The 16,062-nt window shown below is 43.3% G+C and overlaps 1 protein-coding gene and 2 long non-coding RNA genes across 5 annotated transcripts in view; 2 read left to right on the plus strand and 1 right to left on the minus strand.

The window, feature by feature from the left end:
* The first annotated feature begins 2,001 nt into the window (after positions 1 to 2,001).
* Positions 2,002 to 16,062, plus strand: part of LOC127001137 (protein bunched, class 2/F/G isoform-like) — a 39,221-nt gene continuing 25,160 nt past the window's right edge. The window contains exons 1-2 of one of the 3 annotated variants that reach the window (XM_050865340.1): positions 2,002 to 2,286; positions 8,281 to 8,732. In XM_050865340.1, coding sequence (XP_050721297.1) covers positions 2,283 to 2,286; positions 8,281 to 8,732 — 456 coding nt within the window. In that variant the 5' untranslated portion in view covers positions 2,002 to 2,282. The other 2 variants (XM_050865342.1, XM_050865339.1) reach the window with 2 other exon arrangements.
* Positions 8,267 to 9,494, minus strand: LOC127001139 (uncharacterized). The gene is made up of 3 exons (XR_007754752.1): positions 8,838 to 9,494; positions 8,433 to 8,756; positions 8,267 to 8,351 (listed from the first exon to the last, which is right to left on the minus strand). It is a non-coding gene; the product is annotated as an uncharacterized LOC127001139 (long non-coding RNA).
* Positions 10,508 to 14,709, plus strand: LOC127001140 (uncharacterized). The gene is made up of 2 exons (XR_007754753.1): positions 10,508 to 14,064; positions 14,370 to 14,709. It is a non-coding gene; the product is annotated as an uncharacterized LOC127001140 (long non-coding RNA).

Consider the following 16,062-nt stretch of genomic DNA (forward strand, 5'->3'; position numbering starts at 1 on the left):
AGGCCTCCGCGCTGTGAACGGGAAAAACACTCGTGACAACTCGACGTAGCTCCTCTCTGACCTTAAAAAATAGTCGTAACAAAAACCTGAAGCGTTTGATAATACCATTCTCAGTCATTTTGTCTCTACACTGATACCCCTAAGCTCTTGTCAACGCGCTTACATAAACCTGAGAATATTGACCTACTATACATTTCAGCGGCGGACAAACGCTGTTTTTCGCAAATATCTCCTAAACGATTCGTTGGATCAGTATGATATTTCAGTACACTACCTTTAACACCCGGACCTAATTTATGGCTGATATACCATATTGCAATGTGTGTTATGTGAGGAGTTTACTGACTGATATTAAGCCTAATCCAGTCATCATATCTAAGGTGTTATACAGAATCGGACGAGTGTGGGGTACTCGTCTAACCCCTCCACCAACGCCCCGAACAACCCCCAGACCACTCCTTCCCTACCCCAATATCGCAGCATCCCCCTCCTCGTTTCCCTCTTCACCCCCCTACTCACACCATCCCCCTTTCCCAGCCCGAGGCTATGACTCAAGCAGAGGCAGGGTATAACTCATTGACTGCCGAGGCGCATCCAGGTGTTGTACAGTAATTATCAACGTGAAATACGTCTTGCCTCCATGGAATTGTACCATGCTCTTAGTTAATAATCATATATATACATATACACCTACATAACATTCTACTATATAATACAGTGATGGGAGAAATAGGGAGGGACATAAGAATGATGAGGGAGGCGAGGAGCTAGGGGGAGAAGAGGAAGGACAATGAGAGCGAGAAGGGGGAGAAGTAGTTGTGGTTAGGAATAGTTTGGGAGGGTGTTGGGGGGGGGGCACACTTTCCTTCGAATGCGTCAACATGACTCGTCGGGTTTGTGTTATTTTCCACGAGTAAACTCCTCACATAACACATATAGTATCGTGGTATGTTAGCCATAAATTAGGTCCGGATGTTAACTGTAGTGTGCTGAAATGTCATACTGATCCAACGATTCGTTTAGGAGATATTTGCGAAAAACAGCGTTTGTCCGCCGCTGAAATGTATAGTAGATGGGAACAAACTTACGAACAGACGGTATTTTTCACTGCACATTTGTGATTCAAGTTTATTTTTTTCTATGATAGATGTCAAGGTATATGGCACTGCTTAAACTTCGCTTTCCACGCTGTGACACATGAAAACTTTGTTCACTAGGGCAAAATAATATGTTTTCCATGCCTCGCTGAATCTGATATGTTCTGAGCGAAGAAGCGGCCAAAGCAGTGAATAGACAGGCGAACTTGTAGCGCTCCTGGAAAGGTTAACTTCTGCTTTGCTGATTTAGTTGTTGGATAAAATAAACTTGTGAAGATAAACAGTGATTACCCGCACGTCACACTGGCCCTGTGTCCCGGGGTAATGGTTCTTCCCCGCTGCAGGCTCTGGGGCCAGCGAGATTGTGATGAGCGCGGCTATAACGCGTCCCCATTGTACCTTTATCTTACAAGGCTGAGGGCAAGGCTGAGGGTGAGGGAGTGTCGAGTGATTACCAAACACTTTTGTAAAGGTTGACTCTGTGGACAATAATAAAGATTCTTGTTGGTGATCTGTAACACCTTCATTCCCGAAGAAATATAACTCTACAACTAAATCATTACCTTTTATTGATATATTTTGAGGAAAGACAACGATAGGACGGGGGAGAGGTAGACAGGTAACGATAGATAACGATAGGTAACGATAGATAACGATAGGTAACGATAGACAGATGAGATAGAGGATAGATAAGGAAAATCAAACAAAAAAACAAACAGCAGTATGTAGCCAATATGGAGAGATTTAAGGGGTGGGGGGGAAGTGCCCATACAATATTACCCATTATGCTTTAGATAAATAGATTGAGTTAATTGTTATTCCTCAGAACGTGATATAAGTGGTAAAATCTCTTCTTTAAGGTGGCCTGGCCGGGCTCCTCATAGTTGCAACATTGAACAAAGATGGCAGCCTGTGTGTTTACCTGTGTGTGACCTATAGACGTCCTGTTATCGTCGAGAGGATATCCTGTTCCATGGTTAACACGTAAGCTTGCTTCTCCACACACAGATATACTCGCTATGGTGCAGACCGGTGTGATTGTCGCTGCCTTGCTCGCTCTGGGTGTTGGGGGCGCTCTCAACCCCGCCTCGACCTGGCAGATCTGTAGCACTCCTGAGAAAGAAGTGGAATACTCGGAAGACGAAGTGATGTTTTCCAGTGCAGAAGGATACAATCTGTGGAGCGATGGGTACGTGCAGCCGGGAAGTGATTTTAGAGGGATCAGCGTCAAAGTAAATCAATGGAACGTTCAACACGTAGCTTGGTTCCGTGCTGACCCTTGCTTCCCTGCCACAGGAGAGAAGTGGGAGTGGATGAGAGTGAATGTGACAAAGTACCAACAGAAGGCGAATCATGGTTTAAAATACTGCTTCATTCGCTTTCATCTTCTTACCGCTTATTGCCAAAAGATATGTGATCGTTATGTCTTATGTGAGTCGTACCTTGGAAGTCTGAGTGTTGTTGTTCGTGGGCCCCCGATTTGGAGATTGAACAATCCAGGAATAACATGTCTTGCAAGTGTGAGAGTGAGTCAGCCGCCCACTACTGCGAACATCTGCGAGAAGCCTTCAAGTCGTTATATCAGCACTGCAAAGCCTCCATTCAGGCCACCTTCAAGGACTCCCCCATCTACAACCACCACCACAACCACGACTACAACAACCACAACCACGACTTCCACCACCCCAACCACTACGGAAACGACATCAACAACCACAACCATAGATCCCTTCCCGTCCCCTGCATCATCTGCGTCTTCGTCTTCGTCGGTGGTGCTGCCAATAGTGGTGTCGGTGGTGGCGGTGGTGATATTCCTGGTGATAATGGTGGTGGTGGTGGTCTGCCGCAGGCGACGAAGACGCAGATCAGCGGCATCACGTTAGTATTGTGTCTTTTCCTTGTTGTGATTTTACGTAAGGTCACAGGTCGGTATTCCCAGACGCTTCCGCCTCTCACATCAACTATTTCCAAGGGCCGAAAAAGGACATCAATCGGGTTATACGGAGTGTTTTTTAGGTTTATGGCACAGAAGAAGGGTCAAACTACCACAGGGGTCATAAACTACCCCTGGAAGTGCCCGAAGCTCCTACGAAAGCCTTGTCAAATGTAAGTGCTTTGGTTCAGCGTCCAAGTACACGTAATTGGGTAGGCGGTGGCCGAAGTGATAGCGTACTGGACCCACATTCGCCGCGTGATGGACGACGCGGGTTCGAATCCTCACGCTACCACTCGGATTTTTCAGTCACCGCCGAGTGGCTTAAAACTACCCACATGCTGTCCTGAAGACCACCCATCAACCCGGACTCTAGAGGAAGCCGTCCAAGCGAATCAAGAACGAGTTCCGGGGGGCAGCATGAGCCAATGCAAGATGGCGCCACTATAAACACTCGCCTGCGCCAGAACGGGCTGGGCCGACCATCAGGCCCCACCGGGAAGATGCCTACCGGCGCAATAGGCAACGTAAAAAAAAAAAAAAAAAAAAAAAATTGACAAAGCTTTCGTATACAGGTGTTTAGGTCATTTCCTAAGTCTATATATACCAAGTCAAGTCACTCTGCTTCAAAACTGCGACCGGTACGCGCAGGGGGCGGTTTGGGGGCGGAGCAGAGGGATGACGTCACTTGAAGGTAAAAAAAATAATAACCGCCAATTCAGGGGTGACTAAAGTTGCGGCCGTGTGTGCACTTTGGATGTGCATGCTTGCTTTCTTTCACAGCGCGTTCAGGCAAGCCACTGATGAAAAAATATGCCTTTTTGTTGTGCTATTGCGTGATTGTTATTCCAATGCCTACAAACGGCGGTGTGGGGTGTGAGGGAGGGCATGTTGATGTGATTGATTTAAATTAGTCCGCCTTTCTTCGTTTTCTCTAAATCCCTGTTTCTACATTCTCTAGTTTGGCTCCAAGCAACGTCACGCATAAGCCACGCCTCTGCCGTGTCTCCTCCCACAAACCTGCGTATGACTTGAATTGGTGTATATAGACTTAGGGCATTTCCACGAGTAGTTTTACGGGCTGGCGGTAACTTGACCCCTCTACTGTACCATGAAACTAAAGAGAACCATGGAAACCCGATTGATCTCCTTTTCCACCTTTGGAAATGCAGCTGATGCGAGAGGCGAAAACGTCTGAAAATACCAACCCTTTTACCAAGCACATATTTTACATGGGTTTCGAGGGAGTTTTGGGCATTTCCAGGGGAAGTTTTATGACTCACGTTGTAGTTTGACCTTTCTTCTGTGCCATGAACCTAAAAAGAACGCATTGGAACCCCTGCTGACCTTCTTTTCGGCCTTTGGAAATAGTTGATATGGGAACCGGGAGCGTCTGAGAACAAAGACCGTATCAGCCGGAAATGCGCTGTTTATGACGTAACCAAATCACTGGACGTAGTCTATCTTGATTTTCAAAAAGCGTTTGATAAAGTCCCACATCATAAATTACTTTACAAATTAAAGCAAATAGGTATTGACGGTCAAGTAAACCAATGGATCGCGAATTGGTTGAGCAACAAACAACAAAGAGTAGTGATTGACTGATTTAACTCAGAGTGGGCGCCAGTCACTAGTGGCGTCCCTCAGGGCTCGGTTCTTTGCCCAGTGCTCTTTATTATTTACATCAACGACGTGGATGTTGGACTCAATAATCGCATTAGTAAATTTGCAGACGACACAAAGATTGGTAACTCGGTTCTCACTGACGAAGACAGGCAAAGCCTCCAAGAGGATTTGCACAAAATTTCAGCTTGGTCGGATAGATGGGAGATGCCCTTTAACGCAGAGAAGTGCTAGGTCCTTCAAGTTGGAACGAGGAATAAGAAGTTCGATTACGAAATGCGCGGCGTTAAACTCAAAAGCGTTCAATGCGTCAAGGACTTGGGGGTCAAAATCGCGTCAAACCTCAAATTCTCACAGCAATGCATCGATGCAGCAAATAAAGCGAACAGAATGTCGGGCTTCATTAAAAGAAACTTTTTATTCAAGAATAAAGATGTAATACTTCCGCTCTACAACAGTTTAGTCAGACCCCACTTGGAATATGCGGTACAGTTTTGGTCTCCCCACCATGCAAAGGATATTGCTAAATTAGAAGGTGTTCAGCGTCGGGCAACGAAAATGATCCCTTATTTGCGCAACAAATCCTACGAAGAAAGGCTTTCCACCCTTAACATGTTCTCTCTTGAGAAACGTCGCCTCCGAGGGAAACTGATCGAATGTTTTAAAATACTTAATGGGTTCACGAATGTAGACAGATCAACATTGTTTATGATCGATGACACTTTGCGCACGAGGAACAATGGCGTAAAACTCAGATGTAGACAAGTAAATTCAGACTGAACCAAATTTTTCTTCACCAACGTTGTAGTGCGAGAATGGAATATGCTCTCACCATCAGTGGTCCAGTGTAATTGACTCCTTCAAAAATAAGCTCGACCGTCACTTCCTTCAACTTAATATCAACTAGAGTAGAAATACAACGTTTAGGAGCCTTATGATTAATGTAAAATCACTTAGGTTTAAGGACAGACCACCTAGTCTGGACCATGGGGTCTGTGTGGTCTGATATTCTATGTAATTCTATGTAATTCTCTCTCTCTCTCTCTCTCTCTCTCTCTCTCTCTCTCTCTCTCTCTCTCTCTCTCTCTCTCTCTCTCTCTCTCTCTCTCTCTCGTCTCGGTTTTCAACAGCTTCGCGTCGGTTTTTAATAGTTTTCGCCTCGCTTTTTAATAGCAGTTCTACCGATAGTGCTGCTGTTCTAAACACATTGAAAATCCCAGTCCTGACTTTGAAATCAGTACAGATGAGGTTCTCAAAGCGCTGCAGTCACTTAAAATTAGCAAAAGTCCTGGACCCGATAAAATTTATCCAAAATTACTTAAAGAAATATCAAGAGATACTCAGACCTTTAACAATGCTGTTTAATATGTCTTTGCACCATGGTATCGTTCCTAGTGATTGGAAAATGGCTATCGTAACACCCATTTAAAAAAAAGCGACCGGAAATTACCGGATAATTACAGGCCAATCAGCTTAACTTCAATTATTGGTAAATTATTTGAAATAATTATTCGAGATAAAGTAGTTAACTACCTAGAGTGTAATTCGCTAATCCTGGACTCGCAACATGGTTTCCATAACAACAGATCTTGTTTGTCGAATCTATTAACGTTCTATAACGTGCTTTTTGCAGTCTATGATGTTTCTAAATCACTTGATATTATTTATTTGGACATCCAGAAGGCGTTTGATAAAGTCCCACACTACAAGTTGCTTCATAAAATCAAGGAAATAGGTATCGGGGGTAAGCTTCACGAATGGATCAGATTGGTCAGTAAAATGGGAAATGCCTTTTAATATAAACAAGTGTCAGATTCTGCAGGTTGTATCTAGAAATATAAAAAAAGGACTATGAAATGTGCGGCGTTAAAATTCAAAGCGTTCACTCGGTCAAAGATCTTAGCGTCACAGTCGCGTCTAACCTCAAGTTTTCCCAGCAGTGCAACGAGTCCGTTAGAAAAGCAAACAGGATGATGGGTTTGATTAAGAGAAATTTTTCATTGAAGAATAAAGAAATTATACTATCTTTGTATAATAGATTCGTCAGACCTCATTTGGAGTATGCCGTGCAGTTTTGGTCTCCCCACCATGCGAAAAACATTGCTAAATTAGAAGGTGTTCAGCGTAGAGCAACCAAGATGATTCCTTCATTACGAAACAAACCCTTCGAGGAAAGGCTGTCACATGTAAACCTGTTTTCACTTGAAAACGCCGCCTAAGAGGAAAACTGATCGAGTGCTTTTAAATACTTAACGGTTTTACCAACGGGAACCCGACCAAGCTGTTTGTGATGGATGATTCGACGCGAACGAGAAATAATAGCGCTAAACTCAAATGTAGACAAGTTCATACAGATTGCACAAAATTCTTCTTCACTAATGCTGTCGTTCGAGATTGGAACATATTACCACCATCAGTTGTACAGTGTAACACGATTGCATCATTTAAGAATAATCTTGACCGCTATCTCCTCCAACTCAATGTTCACCTGGTCAGTTTCAACGCCATGGTGGCCGCATAACATATTTCACTTAGGACTAGGACAGACTTCCTAGTTTGGGCCTTAGGGCCTGTGTGGTCTGGTTATATATGTAATTCTATGTGTAATTCTCTCTCTCTCTCTCTCTCTCTCTCTCTCTCTCTCTCTCTCTCTCTCTCTCTCTCTCTCTCTCTCTCTCTCTCTCTCTCTCTCTCTCTCTCTCTCTCTCTCTCTCTCTCTCTCTCTCTCTCTCTCTCTCTCTCTCGTAAGGACAGCAGCTACATTCTTTTCCTGTGTTTCCTTTATATATATATATATATATATATATATATATATATATATATATATATATATATATATATATATATATATATATATATATATATATATGTAACTAACTACTTGTATTCTCTCCATCTTCATTACACTTTTCGTTCTCCTGCTATCATGTTTTCTTTCCTCTCTTCGTAAAATTTCTCTCAAGTCTATCTACAGCTTAACTTAAAGGCCTTGCTGATGATCTGATTAATGCGTCTTATGGGTGACAGATCAGGCTGAATCACCCCCACCATTTAACTCCTACACTCTCCTCTCGTTCTTGTAATCCGTCAGTTTCCCAATGAATAGTTCAGTGATGCCTCTTACAACTGTCGGCCAATAATTTGCTTTTTTTGCAGTGAACTTCGTTTCCCATGACAGGTTCCATTCGTGAGTCCCGTCTGGATCATCCCGGAGTATTTTTAAGTCTTTCTCAGTTTCCACTTTCCTCAAGGTCTTTACTTCTGTCCACCATGTAATTTACGTAAACCAGGAACATATTATGGGCAACAGTGTGTGTGTGTGTGTGTGTGTGTGTGTGTGTGTGTGTGTGTGTGTGTGTGTGTGTGGGATACTAGAAATGACAATATATAGAATTAAAAAAAATTATTATACAACTACTACTACTACTACTACCACCACCACCACCACAACTACAACTACTACTACTACTACTACTACTACTACTACTATTACTACTACTACTATTACTACTATTACTACTACTACTACTACTACTACTACTACTACTACTATTACTACTACTACTACAACTTCTACTACTACTACTATTACTATTACTTATGACTATTATAACAACTGATCAACAGGCATGGGGGTCCAGTATCACCACCAGCTTTACCCACCCACACCCACACAAGACTATGTCATCGAGAACAACCTGTATGAACCTCTCCCTGGACCTGTACACCCTACCAGAGCCAGGGATGACCAGCAACAAGTATACGTCGTGGAGAACAACCTGTATGAACCTCTCCCTGGACCTGTACACCCCACCAGAGCCAGGGATGACCAGCAACAAGTATACGTCGTGGAGAACAACCTGTATGAACCTCTCCCTGGACCTGTAAACCCCACCAGAGCCAGGGATGACCAGCAACAAGTATACGTCGTGGAGAACAACCTGTATGAACCTCTCCCTGGACCTGTAAACCCCACCAGAGCCAGGGATGACCAGCAACAAGTATACGTCGTGGAGAACAACCTGTATGAACCTCTCCCTGGACCTGTAAACCCCACCAGAGCCAGGGATGACCAGTAACAAGTATACGTCGTGTAGAACAACCTGTATGAACCTCTCCCTGGACCTGTAAACCCCACCAGAGCCAGGGATGACCAGCAACAAGTATACGTCGTGGAGAACAACCTGTACGAACCTCTCCCTGGACCTGCCAACCCTGGTGCTACATGGGAACGGCAAGGGACTGTAGTAGTGGATTTACATAGATTTACATAGAAAATCAGACCACACAGACCCCATGGTCCAGACTTGGTGGTCTGTCCTTAAACCTAAGTGATTTTACATTAATCAGAAGACTCCAAAACGTTGCAGTTCTACTCTAGTTGATTATTAAGTTGAAGGAAGTGACGGTCGAGCTTATTTTTGAAGGAGTCAATCGTGTTACACTGGACCACTGATGATGGGAGCTTATTCCATTCTCGCACTACAACGTTGGTGAAGAAAAATTTGGTGCAGTCTGAATTTACTTGTCTACATCTGAGTTTTACGCCATTGTTCCTCGTGCGCAAAGTGTCATCGATCATAAACAATGTTGATCTGTCTACATTCGTGAAACCATTAAGTATTTTAAAACATTCGATCAGTTTTCCTCGGAGGCGACGTTTCTCAAGAGAGAACATGTTAAGGGTAGAAAGCCTTTCTTCGTAGGATTTGTTGCGCAAGGAAGGGATAATTTTCGTTGCCCGACGCTGAACACCTTCTAATTTAGCAATATCCTTTGCATGGTGGGGAGACCAAAACTGTACCGCATATTCCAAGTGGGGTCTGACTAAACTGTTGTAGAGCGAGTATTACATCTTTATTCTTAAATAAAAGTTTCTTTTAATGAAGCCCAACATTCTGTTCGCTTTATTTGCTGCATCGATGCATTGCTGTGAGAATTTGAGGTTTGACGCGATTTTGACCCCCAAGTCCTTGACGCATTGAACGCTTTTGAGTTTAACGCCGCGCATTTCGTAATCAAACTTCTTATTCCTCGTTCCAACTTGAAGGACCTGGCACTTGTCTACGTTAAAGGGCATCTCCCATCTATCCGACCAAGCTGAAATTTTGTGCAAATCCTCTTGGAGGCTCTGCCTGTCTTCGTCAGTGAGAACCGAGTTACCAATCTTTGTGTCGTCAGCAAATTTACTAATGCGGTTATTGAGTCCAACATCCACGTCGTTGATGTAAATAATGAAGAGCACTGGGCCAAGAACCGAGCCCTGAGGGACGCCACTAGTGACCGGCGCCCACTCTGAGTTAAATCCGTCAATCACTACTCTTTGTTGTCTGTTGCTCAACCAATTCGCGATCCATTGGTTTACTTGACCGTCAATACCTATTTGCTTTAATTTGTAAAGTAATTTATGATGCGGGACTTTATCAAACGCTTTCTGGAAATCAAGATAGACTACGTCCAGTGATTTGGTTACGTCATAAACAGTGAAGAGGTCGTTATAAAGGTTAATAGATTTGATAGGCAGGATCTTTTGTTTCGGAAGCCATGTTGTGAGTCCCCAATTAATGAGTGGCTTTCAAGGTAACTCACAATTTTGTCTCTAATTATGCCCTCAAGTAGCTTACCTACAACCGAAGTTAGACTAATGGGCCTGTAATTACCTGGTACTTTTTGTCTCCTTTCTTAAAATCGGTGTCAAGTTAGCCTTTATCCAATCTGAAGGGACAATGCCTTGTCTCAAGGACATATTTAATACTGTTGTGAGGGAGGAGTATTTCGCTCTTTGTTTCTTTCAGCAGAGTTGGATATACTTTATCAGGTCCAGGACTTTTATTTGTTTTAAGTGATTTGAGGGCTTTAAGGACTTCATCGGGTTTTATTTCAAAGTTAGACAATGCATGCTCGGGATTTACATTAGTACTGGTGTTGGTGGTGGTGGTGGGAGGACTGTTATTATTAAACACCGAGGAAAAGTAATTATTTAATAGGTTTGCAACGTGTTGGCTGTCAGTCACTAGTGCACCGTCGCTGTTTGTTAAAGGTCCAATTCCACTTCTGATCGCCTTTCTGTTGTTTATGTAACTGAAGAAGGATTTCGGATTATTTTTACAGTTGGCTGCAATATTTTCTTCATATCTACGCTTTGCCTGATGCACTAATCTTTTTACTCGTCGCCTTGCATCATTGTAAAGTCTAATGTCTTCGGGCGTGCTTTGGTCTTTCTTTAACCTGTAAGACAATTTTCTCTCCTTGACTGAGTGTTTAATTTCGCTATTAAACCAAGGTGGACTTTTATTAGTGTTAATTCGCTTCTCGCACAAGGGGACAAATGTGTCCTGCTGAGTGAGTAAATGATTTTTAAAGTTTAGCCAGGCGTCCTCTACATTGCCGTCATCTGATAGTTGCATATCTATTAGTTTTCGTCGGATTTCTACGAAGTTGGCTCTTTTGAAATTGGGCACCTTAACTTTATTTTCAGTCACCGATGTTTGAGCTCTAATGTCAACGCGCACTAGTTTATGATCGCAGGAACCGAGGTGTTCTCCTACCGTGACATTACTGACTAGGTTATCTTGGGTCGCTATAACAAGGTCAAGTATGTTATTTTGTCGAGTTGGTTCAGAAACCATTTGGCTTAGATAATTTTCCTCTAGAAATTCGATCATTCTATGGGACTCACCTTCTGTACCCGACAGTGTCGCCCAGTCGATATGGGGGAGGTTAAAGTCTCCTAGTATCAGTGAGTCGCTGTTATTAAGTGACTGCTTTAAGACGCTGTACATTTCAAGATCGCCATCAAGTGATTGCCCCGGAGGCCTGTAAGTGACAGATATATTTAAATTGACTTTTGCAATGTTTACTCGCACGCACAAATGTTCAACGTTACTGTTTCTTGGTGTTTTGTCAGTAGGTTTCTTGGAGAACGATCTCTATGAACCACTCGGTGTCCCTCGTACCAGCACTACCAGAGGACACACCTATAGATGAAGACACTGGTTTGTATAATAAAGATTCCTATAATATAACGGCAAGGGACAGTAGTCGTGGAAAATGGTCTCTATGAACCACTCGGTGTCCCTCGTACCAGCAGCACCAGAGGGCGTACCCATAGATGAAGACACTGGTTTGTATAATAAAGATTCCTATAATATAACGGAAAGGGACAGTAGTCGTGGAAAATGGTCTCAATGAACCACTCAGTGTCCCTCGTACCAGCACCACCAGAGGACACACTTTGATAAAAAAAAAAGTAATGTGTATAATAAAAATTCCTATAATTTACCTTGACCATGCTGACTATGGAGCTTAGATACTGTCATGAACCAACTGAATCCGCGTCCTGTTATTAAGTAAGGCTTAAGTAAGTTAAAGTAAGGTTCCTGAATTCCTGTACTTTTTATAGGAGGGGACAGTGCCGATAAGAAAACTACCACTAGGAGTCTTTTGGTTTGCCGCATAATCTGTTTCTTGTCCAAAGGCACACAGACGGTCACAAACAGCATCATTACAGCTAATAACACTTGGACAGACGCACAAACTCTTTCCTGGACGCTGGGCAACAAGCACACACCGTTCCTTGCCCCACTGCCTTAGGGTCATGTTCGTAAACTTTCAGCGCCAAGCACACACATTTAACAAGGCTTTCAGGGGATTTGTGGGCATTTCCAGTGGTAGTAGTTTTATGACCTGGTGGTAGTCTGGCAAAGTTCCTGCACCATGAAGGTAAAGACACACTCAAGATGACGTGTTTAACCTCTTCCTTGGCCTTTAGAAATGACTGAGGTAAGAGAAGGATGTGTTTGAGAATAGTGACCTTAGTGCACCGGATTGTTACTTAAGGTGGCGTCACACTGGACCAAATCTGGCGTGCACGAGCTTTTGCTGGCAGCTTTTGTTGGAGGGATGGCTTGCTCCCGGGCTTTTGCTCCTGCGTTTAGCTCGCCGCTTGGACGGGGAGCAGCTCGGCGAGCCGCAAGCAGGCAGTCAAATGAGCTCTTTGGTGCACCGATATGTGAATAATATATATTACCTAGTGTATTGAATCCGTATTAACATGATATTAGAAAACTTATTTACATACTCATTTTATGTTTGACGGTGTTTGTAATATTTTATAATGTTGAGAAAAGTTGTGTTGGATTTTATTTTGATTTCCAAGACCAAGACCAAGACCGCCCAGGCCAGCTGATATAAACACTCGCCATGGCCACCTCTCCTCGTTCAAAAGTTCACTTGTCCTCCTTCATTGTACACTCTTTGATATCAAGAGTCAGGGACCATCCCGAGTTATGGGACCACGGCCATCCAGATTTCTGTAAGTCTACGCTGAAGAAAGTTATGATGCTATGATGTTGTACACATAATGGGTCTCCCTCCCTTCTCTTCAGCCATGACCGAGCCCAGACTCGTCTTTTCTTCTTCTGAGCTCGTTGAATAACGGCAAGTAATGCCGTCACAGCTGCACACTTAGCCGTAATGCGAAGCGTAGGTGTAGTAGGCGCCATGGGTGAGGCTTTGTTTACAATGTTGCTCGCCGCTCGCCCCTCGTCGCTCGTCAGTGTGACGACAACAGTGACTTGCTCGCGAGCAAAAGCTGCCAGCAAGAGCTCGTGCTCGCCAGATTTAGATCCAGTGTGACGCCAGCTTTAGCCTTGTGTTACAGCGTGTTGCCTGTGTTAAGTCACGGTGTGTTGGTGGCCGTGTTTCTGATTATGGTGACTTTCCAGCAGCCAGAAAATGTAAATGTTGATGGTAAATGTAATGTAAGCAAGTAAATGTAATGGTTGATGAATGCTGCAGCAGGTTTTGGCTGGTAGAGGAGGCATTCCTCAAGGTGATATATTTCGTCACCTATTTAACCGGTTTTACTTTTAATATCTCCATGTTGAATTGAATGAACACTTTCTTTGGCCTTTTGTGTTATGATTTTGTAGTACTTAATAATGCTTGCTCACGACTTCCTGACATATATAAAAAGTAAACTGTCAGGGGTTAGATAACAGTCACTTGTGAAGGGTTTGTTTGCCTTATAGATGTTACTGTCTATTGGCCAGGTCGACAGTCCAACACAGTCACTGTCAGCGCCCAAACCAAACCATATTCCCCACAATGATCCGTTATTTATACTCAATACCAGGTACTCATAAAGAGATTTACTATAAAGTTTTCTAAAATTCCCTCCGCCTTTTTATATCAACGCCAAACACTGGAGCTACAAGGAATTTTTGTTGTGTTCTGTGTTTGGTTTGGGAGCTGACAAACCTGATGTATTGGCTGTAAACTGTCCCATGTAACTACTTCTCCAGACCTGATGTGGAGCACCTGTATGTTGTTATATAAAACTGTCTCATGTAACTACTTCTCCAGACCTGATGTGGAGCACCTGTATGTTGTTATATAAAACTGTCCCATGTAAGTACTTCTCCAGACCCGATGTGGAGCACCTGTATGTTGTTATATAAAACTGTCCCATGTAAGTACTTCTCCAGACCTAATGTGGAGCACCTGTATGTTGTTATATAAAACTGTCCCATGTAAGTACTTCTCCAGACCTGATGTGGAGCACCGTTATGTTGTTATATAAAACTGTCCCATGTAACTACTTCTCCAGACCTGATGTGGAGCACCGTTATGTTGTTATATAAAACTGTCCCAGGTAACTACTTCTCCAGACCTGATGTGGAGCACCGTTATGTTGTTATATAAAACTGTCCCAGGTAACTACTTCTCCAGACCTGATGTGGAGCACCGTTATGTTGTTATATAAAACTACTGCAAGTTCTCCGTGAAGGTGTTAGTACATGTAGAAGGGTGAGTGCATACACTCTTCAGGTACTTATTTATAAACAATACTTAGGTTAGTACATGTATCTAACTGTTCTACATATGACTAGACAAAAGTATAGGACCTTGTGTGACTAGATAATTGCTCTGCTGCAGCACAGGATGTGTATCTGCTTTATAACATTACACACTGAATCTGCCTGTGATGATCTCTTGTACAATAACCACTGTCTTGATAATAAAACATCTTCTTTAGGTCTTACAGACAACAAAGTTATCTGTTTGTAGTAAACCTTGGCTGTGGCCTCTAAGGTGTGTTGATGTGCGTAGTTCTGCACAATACACAGCCACTGTTTTGCACAGAACAGCATGGAAGGCACAATGTAACAATGACTAGACTAAACAGGTCAGCCGCTGGACACCCCATCTTCAAAATACAAGAGTGACTTACTAACAGGAAAACATCTACAAGCAGAACCCACAGCTACTGTAGACCCACAACCTCTACGACAGCTAATAATGTTACTGTAGTAGAGCAGCACAACCACTCCATATTCCATATTGCTACCACACTGATAGGCCTGAGCGCTTGTCAACGTGTTCACACAGAACCCGAGGGTCATATTCTAAACATTTAGGCGTCGAAGCAAACATATCTGGTACGGTTTTCGTGGGAGTTTTGGGCATTTCCACGGGTAGTTTGATGACCCTTCTTCTGTAGGCTGCCGTGAACCTAAGAAAACACTCATCAGAACCCGTCTGATCTCCTTTCCGGCCTTTGGAAGTAGTTGACGTGAGAGGCGGAAACGTCGGGGAATACCGACCTGCTAGAGAGGAAAGGTGTTATAGTAAGAACTGACAGTGTGTTCTGAGCGAAGCAGCGACCAAAGCAATGAATAGATAGACGAATTACTTGTAGCGCTCCTGGAAAGGTTAACTTCTGTTTTGTTGATTTGGTTGTAACATCTACGGTAACATTGTGAAGATAAACAGTGATTACCCGCACGTCACACTGGCCCTGTGTCCCGGGGTAATGGCTCTTCCCCGCTGCAGGCTCTGGGGCCAGCGAGATTGTGATGAGCGCGGCTATAACGCGTCCCCATTGTACCTTTATCTTACAAGGCTGAGGGCAAGGCGGAGGGTGAGGGAGTGTCGAGTAATTACCAAACACTCATTTGTAAAGGTTGACTCTGTGGACAATATATAAAGATTTCCGTTGATGGCAACATAAAACTTTCATTCATGAGCGCTGTAATTATAAACCATTATCTTTTATTAATATATTTTAAAGAAAGATTGTATTTCAGCCAATAGAAAAGGAAAAAACAAAACACAAACAGGAGCTATACAGTCTGTATATGGGGTAAGCGCTTAGGGTTATTAGGGGAAGTAACTCGTGAGGGAGCTCGGTGCCCACACAGTAGTAGGTGTTATCCGTTTTGCTTTACGTAGATTGAGTTATTATTTCCCAAAATGTGGTATAAGTCGGAAAATCTTTTCTTTACTTAGGTGGCCCGAGCTCGTCATATTTGCAACAGTGAATAAAGATGACAGCGTGTGTGTGCGAGACGTCGTCGAGAGGATATCCTGTCCCATGCTCAACACGTTGGCTCGCTTCTCCACACA

Source organism: Eriocheir sinensis, chromosome 20 (assembly GCF_024679095.1).
Source record: "Eriocheir sinensis breed Jianghai 21 chromosome 20, ASM2467909v1, whole genome shotgun sequence".
In the NCBI taxonomy this organism is placed as follows: domain Eukaryota; kingdom Metazoa; phylum Arthropoda; class Malacostraca; order Decapoda; family Varunidae; genus Eriocheir; species Eriocheir sinensis.